The 10,385-nt window shown below is 39.3% G+C and overlaps 1 protein-coding gene across 1 annotated transcript; it reads right to left on the reverse strand.

The window, feature by feature from the left end:
- Positions 1-239: 239 nt before the first annotated feature.
- Positions 240-9,767, reverse strand: LOC113015525 (prothrombin-like). Its single transcript, XM_026157522.1, has 15 exons — positions 9,605-9,767; positions 8,532-8,612; positions 8,015-8,094; positions 7,900-7,924; positions 7,152-7,217; positions 6,960-7,074; positions 5,385-5,521; positions 4,808-5,101; positions 4,603-4,719; positions 4,320-4,440; positions 3,433-3,600; positions 3,183-3,356; positions 1,967-2,145; positions 1,663-1,733; positions 240-476 (listed from the first exon to the last, which is right to left on the reverse strand). The coding sequence occupies exons 1-15, from the start codon at positions 9,672-9,674 to the stop codon at positions 321-323; spliced, it is 1,854 nt and encodes a 617-aa protein (XP_026013307.1). The 5' UTR covers positions 9,675-9,767; the 3' UTR covers positions 240-320.
- Between the last annotated feature and the right edge of the window lie 618 nt (positions 9,768-10,385).

Raw genomic sequence — 10,385 nt, forward strand, 5'->3', positions numbered from 1 at the left:
TCAGGAGTAAACAAACATAATGAGAACACTTTAGAGCCTCTGTCATGTATGAATAAACAGTAAAGGGATGTACAGTGCAGCTATAACCTCTGTTTATGTTAACAATCTGTTGACTGGTTGCTACAAACCTCTGGAAAAATCCCCAGAGAACTCCTAAGATCACGTTGGCTTATTTGTTATTACTGACTCTTATTGCTGCAGGTCAAACCAAGGCTTTTGAATAACACCAGAGGCCAGGGTACAATGCGTTAACAATTTTTATTGGGGCCATGCTGCTTAACAGGGTTCAATGTGAAGTGATTGACATCGATGGTTTGTGTTTACTCATCTTCGCTTCCTCCCATCTTTTCGATAACTTTGCCTATCCACCTGGTCATCCTGAACAGGTGAGTGTAGAAGCCGTACTTCCCGTCACGATCACAGCCCTCTCCCCATGACACGATGCCGATCTGATACCAGCGGTTCTCTGCCGGGTACTGCACAGGAAGACCGTTTCAAAATAAGACTCATTGTTTGCAAAGGCAGCTATTCTAAATTCTCAGATTGAACCTTTTGTAAATGGTAGAAAAGTCTTTTCAGAGCTGAAAGGACGAAAAACTCTATAAATATTTTAACTATTTTTTCAATTTTTAAGCAAAAATGCCAAATAACACTTAACTGTGAGGATTTACTGCTTTTCTCTAAATTGAGATAATAAATGAAGATTGAGGCTGCCAATTAGGCAAATCTGAAGACTTTACACGCTTTTTACCCTAACCCCTTTTTGATGAAGGTTTCTGATGCCAAAGTGCTCAAAGGGTATTTGGGACACAGACAGGGATCAAACCAACAACCTTCCCATTAGTAGGTGAAGTAGGTCCAGTGAAATATTGGTGTATGATTGTGCAGTGTATATGTTTTAATGCTAATATTAATAATAATAAAATCAGTGCTGTGTGGCACTTTTCAAAACCTAGGTAGAAAGTGATTTACAGACCACAAAAATAATTTATAATCAACTACATAAAAAAAAATGCACACAAAGTTAAAGCGATAAATGAAATCACTGAATAAACCCTGAACAAACTGTATGAATCAAATCATCATTGGTGTCCCAGAGAACACACATTTTCCCCTTTGGTTGCCATGGGGTTACCATCTGGTCTCTAGGATTGTGTGACTGGGAATTTAGTTGGAGAAAGCATGGCTGTATGACTTCGGCACAGGTCAACTCAAGCATTGGTATTTCCTATTACAACATTTTGCATTTTCATAAATTTTACATATTTGGATTATGGTTATATATTTTATGACTATAAAATACTGTTAATGTCCAGACAGATTTTCAGGAAATTCGTTAACAATTTTAACGTGTCAGGAATAAGAAAATCCCATTACACTACTGTTCAACTTGTGAACGAGAAAAAATTACATTTTTAATGTAAATGTTAACTTGATTATATAATTAAGAGTTAATACACAGTCTACATAATTTATTACTATGTGTTAATTAAAACATGATGTCACTTCTGTGTGTTCTCGTGCCATCGGTCTTATAATTTATTTAACAAATATATTAAAAAAACAGCTGCTTGAGATATAAACCAGATGTTATCTAATGATAAGAAATGGTAAAGAGGAGACTTAATCTATCATTTGTTCTTCTTTCATTGTGATTCTCACCTTCATCACAAAAGGTCCGCCGCTGTCTCCCTCACAGGCGTCTCCACGATGGTTATCGTCTGGTTTATAACCTGAAACAACCAGAGACTGTAATTATAGAGAAACTATGACACCTTCAGGAGATGCAGGATCATCCTGAGAGAAACAACCAAATTCCATTCAGTGCAGCCAATGAGATGGCAGCATCACTCAGCACACCAGGGGTTTATTCAGGATCAAACAGTTGGACCAAAAATAAGCCAAAGATAAAATATAAACAAGCATTTTCTTGAACAAATGTGGAAAATCTTTTGTTTTGTTTTACCAGCACAGAACATGTTGTCTGTGATCTTGACTGAAGTGGAGCTGCGGCAGATGTTCTGGTCCACTATCGGTAGGTGGATTTGCTGAAGGACTGATGGTAAATTTCTCACTGCAGGGTTCCAGCTTTCCTTCAGGTTCCCCCACCCGGTAACTCGGCCCTTAAAGCCTTCAGACATCAGACTGCCGGAAAAAATACCAGTCAGGTATATCACAAGGTATAAACCTCACTGAACCAAAGTGTCTCTGACCACAGTTCTTAATAGCACCCTCTACTGGCGCAGTCTTTGCATTACTTTAGACTTTCCAAGAAGACAGAAGGAATCTGTGGGATCTGAAGAATCTTTTAACCCCCTGCAGGATAACTGGAGAAAGGAAAATCGATATCTATGCAGAAATAGCTATGTGACCAAGTTTGAGGACCTGACTTGATTTAATCAAATTGTTGTTTACTGAGGACTTTAAGCAAAGTCCTTGGCACAATAATAAACTGTGTTGATACCTCCCCGATTAATATTTCTAGCAGTATTCAACACCATATGAACAAAATAATCTCTCCAGCAAGCTCTATGTCGGACCCAGAGTCTCCCCCACATAAAAACGCTCCAGATCACTTGACAAAACTGGAAATTCAATTCTCCGTTCAGTTTTGTTGATATGCCAGCACTACACAAGACTCATGTTAGAGAAAGGTAAAAACACCAGTCTGAATGTTTTAGTTAACCCCATCAGGACAAAACTGATTTTGGATGTCTGTGTTTAGTCAGTTTAGATGAGTGGCACAAATAGCAGTAAGTTGGTAAATTGCTTTACCAATAGGCAATATAGGTCCACCACTCAGCTTTAAGCTAATCTATGGCGCTGCTTTTCACCGCAGTAGCGATTTAACTACTTCACATTGAGCAGAGATGGAGTCTGTCTCCGACTTGTATCCCCATGTAATGTCTGTGTTGTGTGTATAAGGTCGGGGTTGTCCCATTTCACTGCAGGGCAACCTGTATGTGGCGAATAAAGCTTTGATTGATTGATTGATTGATTGATTGTCCTAAAGAGAGGAATCTACCATGTCCTGAAAGAAAACAATAATCTGTGCCAAGTTAGATAAAAGGCAAAAGACACATTTTCACCCCTTTCTTTTGATTTGTGTGGGAAATATAATTAAAGAATTTGGTCTGAACTTGTCAACTTGTAATTGGTTGCAAATGTTGCGTTTGTCTTACAACTTGGCGACGGGCTTGCTGGGCAGGCAGATAGGATGGATCTTATCAGTGAATGTGACCGGCCTTCTCATGTGCAGCAGAGCGATGTCACGGTTCAGGTTTTCTTTCCAGTTGTACTTGGGGTGGACAATGATTTCATCAATTGCCACAATCTTCTCAATGTTACGCTCAAACCTAGAAAAAAAATGATATAATTCCAACAGGCCTTCAAATGAAACTAATGATAATTAAGACAGACACGCCTTCTTACTGGGCTCTGTTGTGTTTTCCCAGGCGGACCAGTATATCGTTGATGGTGAAGTTCTTGTTCCAGGGTGGGTAAAGGATGCAGTGAGCTGCAGTGAGGATCCACTGATCACTGATCAGACTGGCTCCACACAATAACTCCTGTGGGCTACGCTTGTACAGCATCACCTGCCTGCAAACAACGAAATTATCTATTAAGTTAGAAATAAAAAGTCATTCAAAAGGTGACAGAAACAGTTCATTTCTTAATGGTTCATTTATTTGTTTCTGACTGGCAGAATGGACAATGGGAAGAACAAATGTGTCAGGATTACAAACTGCTCACTGTGGAATGTGTCCATATTACTAATCTGTTCTTATCATCTTATCACTGTTTAGATTCCTCTATCAGCTGACACAGAGGTCACCCAAATGAGTATGGTTGTGGCGTATGGCTATGCATAATAACTGGATGACCTGGCCCACCCTTTGCATTCTGTCCTTGCCAGGCAGCATACAAACTTTCAACATCTGTCTAAGCTGAAGAGGCAGATGTTGAACGTTCCCGGTGTCATACTTGTATTTATTTGCTTGATTGTACTACAAGCTCCTAAATATTTTCATTTTTACTTTTTGAATCCTTCACTTTTTATGTTTCCTTGTTACCTCAGCTCTTTCTTGTGTGTATTTTATTTATCTTTCAAGATATTTGGTTTTGTGGTGTTCTATGTATTTTACAGTTTTTATGTTTTGGGTGCTATGGTGCTGCAGTTTCCTGAATGTTGGGATAAATCAAGTATATCTAATGTTATCTTGATAATCTCCTGATGGGAGTCTGATCTGTTTTACCAGACATTCAGAACAATTTTGTCAACCATCCTTAAAGTCATGTTGTTTATCTAGTGTCATTACCATGGAGCTGAGCCCACTTCAGCGTCATCACCCCCAACGATACGTCCGTATGACTGCACAAGCTCTGCTTCGTTTTGATCTTTTTTGCTTATCTTTTCAAACAGGGGACGCTGTCCACAATCTGCAATACAAGAAGTAAATAAAAACTTTGATAGATGGTCAAACACAACAAAACTATTAACAGGCTAGATGGATCACCTGCTTCTTGAATTGTTCTCTTTCAGCTTTTTGGGGTACAGTGATTACCTGATGCTTGCTGTCACTGCCCATTAAGTGCACTCACCATCCTCTCCTTGTCCAAACGTGCGAGGACTGAAAAGGTTTTTCCTGGCCTGACCTAAGACGGAGCGCTCCCTGCCTTCGGTCACAGTTGTTTGCTCAGGCCCTAATAGTGGGTCATCTGCAGGAAACAGGTGGACAATTGAAAAGGTAAGGGGCAGGTAAACAGGTGGATTTATTTAATAGTGGATTGTAGGTTTGTACTCTACCACATAGCTGCAGATCACAGTAGTCCATTGTTATATTTCCAGCAATCCTGACATAGCACCAGGGGCCCTCAGAGTCACTGTCAGGATTTCGGCACTTGTTGGTCTGCAGCTGAACTTCAGGGATGAACTCTTTGTCCCGACTGAGGGTTTTTACCTCCGGTAATGACCATGGCAGGCAGGTGTGACCTCCTATGGTAACACTTAGGTCCCCATTATATTCTATACCATAATTAGGCAAGCACACTATAGGTTTCTGTGGTTTCGTTGCCACAGTGGGTGGGACAAAGTCTTCACCTTTAACCAAAAAAAAAAAAAAAAAAAGATCAGCTGACAGAACTTGGAGCTCAAACTACAGAAAAATATAATCCTAAATTGTATATGAGCCCTGAAACACTCCAGGATGTAAGAAGAGTCTGTGGAAGAAATTCAGTGAGTTCTGAGCAGCTCATGTTAGGTGCCGACATGGCTTTCCAACATTACTAGTACAAGAGTGTCAACTAGCCTAAAATGGTGCAAGAATATTAATTATTATCATTGTATTCATAATCTTTACTCAGTGGCTATAGCAGATACTTGCCACATATTGGTACTCTGCAGGTCTCTTTCTGGACAGATGGGTCTTTGGTAAAACACCAGGGACCTTCTGGACGATGGTCAGGGTTTCTGCAGAAATTCTCCTTCAAATTGCTGCCTGGTTCTGAAGTGTTATACTCTCTGCAGACACACAGGAAAACAGGGAATGAATTACTTCCCCAAGTGGAGGAAGGATCTCAGTGTGCTGTTCACCAGTGTGAACAGAATGGAACGGGAAGACTGTCAGATTGGCATGACCTCTGCACTAATACGGATGCTGTACTGATCATCTGCAAAAGCAAAGCTATAGATGTCTTGATTCATGCTCAATCACGTAAGTAAATCCAAGTGACTTCTTCAGTCTCAGTTGACTGCAGGTTTCCCAAATCTTATAAACAGTACTGTACATTTCCATAATAACTGAAACTAGCGCCACTGAAGGAACAATGGGCTGGGAAGTCAGTTCCTTGATCATTAAAGAAGGCGCCAAAAGAAAGCTCCAGCCGATCCAGGAGAGAAGGACAACTGCTGCCTAGGCGAAAACCTGTAATGATCCCATATGTGTCAGGAGTATCAGAACAGTTCTGATGCATCGTGTCTCTGTGACTTTCAAAACCCAAAACACACTGCGCCAAAAAATTGGTCCACCCCAAGGATCGGGTCCCCCGACACAGAGTAACATAGTGCACGCTGTTAAGTGCCAGGAGGATTGCCAGGATTTATACGTCAGGGAAACCAAACAACCTCTCGCGAAGCGGATGGCACAACACAGACGAGCTACCTCGTCGGGCCAGGACTCTGCAGTCTGTTCACACCTACAGCTACACCGACATTTACACCTAATGAGGATGTACACATCCTGGACAGGGAGGAACACTGGTTTGAGCTGTTTAAGTACACTTTTTTCATATTGCTTGGTCTTGTAATTTTCCAATAAAAACAGTCAAGGAGGCCATTTACGTGAAAAGGGAAAGACCATCTCTGAATCGAGGAGGGGGCCTAAGGGTACATCTTTCGCCATCTTACAATGCTGTGATTGCAGCCATTCCCCAACTCTCTGTGAATGGTACTTTAATAATGGCCTTTGGTCAGTGGTTGTTGATGGTCATGAGAATTTGCATATTAATGATCAAGGAACTGACCTCCCAGCCCATTGTTCCTTCAGTGGGCTGGTTTCAGTCATTATGCAAATGTACTGTTTATAAGATTTGGGGAAACCTGCAGTCAGCTGAGACTGAAGAAGTCACTTGGATGAGTGAGGAAACCAGCGATGTGAACACGCTACGTCCAGAGGAACAGAATCAACTTTTGGAGATTTACTTACCTGAATGATTGAGCATGCATCACAACATTACTGAGTTATAATTTGGGTGGTTAATAATTTTTGTTTTACCAGTTAGTTTGTGAGCTAGCCCTTTTAAATATGACTAAATTAGATGTCCTTTGTGTTTTTCTGCTTTTGCTCAGGTAATGAGTAATATGTTGCTTTGCTTTGGTTATTTCTTACCTAATTTAAGAAGCTCGTTAGTTAGTTCCAGGACTGTAATTTTTGTTTTTATGTGGGGAATTGCTCAGTTACCTAAAGATAGGATGTGGAAAGCTGTGCCTCCAGTGTTGACACACTCTGCCCGACTGCGTGATGCTGATGTCTCCTTCGTAGTTCACACCATTACCCTGACCAGAAATACACTGACCTGAGGACAGACACACACTCTGCGTTAATCTACACTAGTTAACTGTTTTATTATTTATTGTGTTCATTTATATTCACCTTCTATGCATTTTCTGATGAGATTGATGTTTTTTGCTGTTCTTGACATCCGAGTTCCTTTACAGTCTGCAGAACAAATAGACAGACACAGTGAGATGTTGGTGTGTTCCCTTTGTGTGCTGTTCTTGATTTTGTTCATGTTTGCAGTGCAGCTCACAGCTGAATAAACTCTGGTGTACAAATAACGTGAAAAATTGGACTCTGCTTGTGTTCATCCAACTGCACAAAGTTTAACAGAAGCAAAAAAATAAATAAAAATCAATAAATAACAAGATTAAACAAAATCAAATTCATTCAAACCAACAGAAAGCACAGAAACATCCAACCAATTCTAGTTCTATTCAGAAACACATCAAATCTAAACTGGACCAAAACATCCATCCAAACACAAACATCTCTGTCAGGGAGGGGGGGAGGATACAAGTTTTCTGGGGGTATGTGGTGGTGGTGGTAGGAGGGGCTCTGGGCTTCTGTGTAGGCTGCTGCCCTCATGACCGGGGCACAGAGAAGCAGAAGAAAAAGGATCGATGGATGGATGTTTTGTTTGTTTAAAATCACTTAATATGAGAATTTCCTCTGATAAACTGAAAGACTGTGGAACTGTTGGTTACACAAAACAAGAAAATTGAAGAAAGAAATGTTTTTTATTCATTTATTGTAATAAAAAAAATCATACTGTTCATATACTTATACTTATCTCTTAGTATTGAACATATTTGTTTCCATGTTTAAATCCAGTATATCTCACCGAGGTATTTGTTCCAGAATTTTTCCTGTAGGAAGAGAGATTGTTTTGCGATGAGACTTTGAACTGATCTCAGTGCTGTTAAAACTTCTGACAGGAGAGAGAAGTAAAAACATACTGTTTTATCTGGCTGCTCAAACACCTCTCTGGCTTCTTCGTGGTCGCAGATTTCCTCCACACACTCTCTCTCCAGGTTCCCTGATATGAAATAATCCACATTAACACACTATAATCGTGACAGTATCATGAGACACAAACATAGAGAGCACCTGTAAAACATGTTATAGTAATTTTGTGTCACTTCACAGTTGTTTGTTGTCTCTGTTTGGCTCTTTTTGTTTCTTTTTGATTTACTTTCCAGAATTAATGCTAACATTTAGCAGTCTCTGCCCACCTCCAGTCAACAAAGACTCAAAGCTAATATTGTTCCAAACCTGCAGCACATGCTAAAGTACGTGATTACAATTGAATCTAAAGTAGATACGAAAAGGGAGAGAAATGAACCTGCTCCCTGTACAAACATTTATTTGAATCAAGGAATTTTATGATTTCAGTAGACACAGAATGATACGAATGGTCAAGATGTCAAACCATAGTGGATGTAATAATGAGGAGAAAAGCTGCTGTTTGGTCACCTGCTTTCAGCTCCTCAAACATCTGGTTGGCTCGTCTGTTCCGGACCAAAACCTGTGAGGCGAGGTGGCCACTGAGAAAAACTACAACAAAGATAGAAAATCAGTTAAACCCTTCCAGCATCACCAACACTCAGCCTCCAGTTTAATTTAAAATCTGTTCTGTAGTCACACAAATGATCAAATGCAAGATGACCTGGGACTGTTGAGCAGCTAGAATCCTCTATCAGACAAAAATGGGACAAAGTACCTCTTCCAAAATTACATCAGCTGCTCTCCTCATCCATGACGTTTACAGACCGTTTATAAAGGACAGGAGACGCTAGACAGTGGTAAACACAGTCCTTTCAGATGTGCTGCTGCTATCAAATTCACCATGAGATATGGTTTTAATGTTTTAATTTACACAATGTTCCAACTTTTTGGGATTGGATTTGTATAAAATTTTTCCATTCTTCCATTTATCTTCTGTCTAATAATGAGGAAGATTTTGTCAAATGACACAATATGCTTTATAAATAATTTACAGGGTCTGCCTCTTCCAGGTGATTGTGTTTCACCCACCTCCCCCCTTTGGCAAAATGCATGGCATATAAAAATACTGTATTAACTACGTACTCCAAAAATAAAAGTAATGGACTGAAAACATATCTTAAGTAAAGGTCAGTAATTTACATACTTGAGAATTGATTTCAATCATATTATACACGTATTTCTATCGGGTAATTGTAGAAGTGATAGTAGTACTAATTACAAAGACTGTTTTTACAGTCTTTGTAATTATACTTCCAGACCAGATTTAAAATGGTTCATTTGGTTTAGTGTTCATCAAATTCAAGACAAGAGAAGAAGAAAAAAAAGTGATATTTGGTTAAACAATCAAATGTACAGATACACAGACTGAGGGTTACTTTCTGTCTTCTAATGAACTTTCATAAAAGACTTAAATCGACATATATTCAAACCAAAGTACAATTTTGATCTAGATTAGTCATATGATGATCCTACATTTAGTACCAGTAATATGAGCACTAAAAACACCAGTTCACACATTGAAGAAGAAAGGAGTTCATTACCATGGTTTGCCACACAGCTGTGCAGGAGAAACAGCAGCAGAACAGCAGCAGGTTTTGATGTTGGTTCCATTATGATTCAGACCTGTAAGCAGAACCTCAGAACCAGATCCAGCAGTACTCAGTGTGTCCTTCTTTGTTTGCCCGTCTATGTCTCTCTGTCCGTCCTCTGGAGGGGGGGATTATTGACCAGAGGGTCAAAGTTTGAGCCAGACTGATGAGTCGGTTATGTTTAAACCTACATGTTTACTTTTTCTCAACAACTCGAGTCCTACTGTGAGTTAATACTGCTGCAGTTTAACACAACCCAAGATCAGTTTTGTTGATACTGAATTATTGTTTGGTAAAAAAAAAAAAACATATGAACATACAAGTCACAATTAACAAGTGTAACAAGTCCCTAAAAAAATCTTAAAAAGTCTTAAAAATACCATCTTTGGTACATTTTTTTTTCTTGTAGATCTTTAGTCACTTAATCCAGGAAAAATATTTTAATAATTCCATTTTGTCAGTTTTTCTTGCAGAACTCAAGTTTTTGGTTTAATTAAGCATCCAATTTACCTTTTTAAATTGAAATGTGAGGAATTAAGGGGGGTCAGTAGGAGGGGGAGGTGGGGTGGGTTTGGCGTGAGGAGCTCAGTGGATGATGTCCCAACAGGTTTATTTTGTTCCTTGGGAAATTTTTTTCATTGCTGTTTTCGCTTTTTTAATGTAAAGTCCTAATGTTTTGCAAAAAAAAAAATGTACTTGATTGGAGGAAAATAGAGCTCATTTTTGGATTCAG

Source organism: Astatotilapia calliptera, chromosome 23, assembly GCF_900246225.1.
Source record: "Astatotilapia calliptera chromosome 23, fAstCal1.2, whole genome shotgun sequence".
Lineage (NCBI taxonomy): Eukaryota > Metazoa > Chordata > Actinopteri > Cichliformes > Cichlidae > Astatotilapia > Astatotilapia calliptera.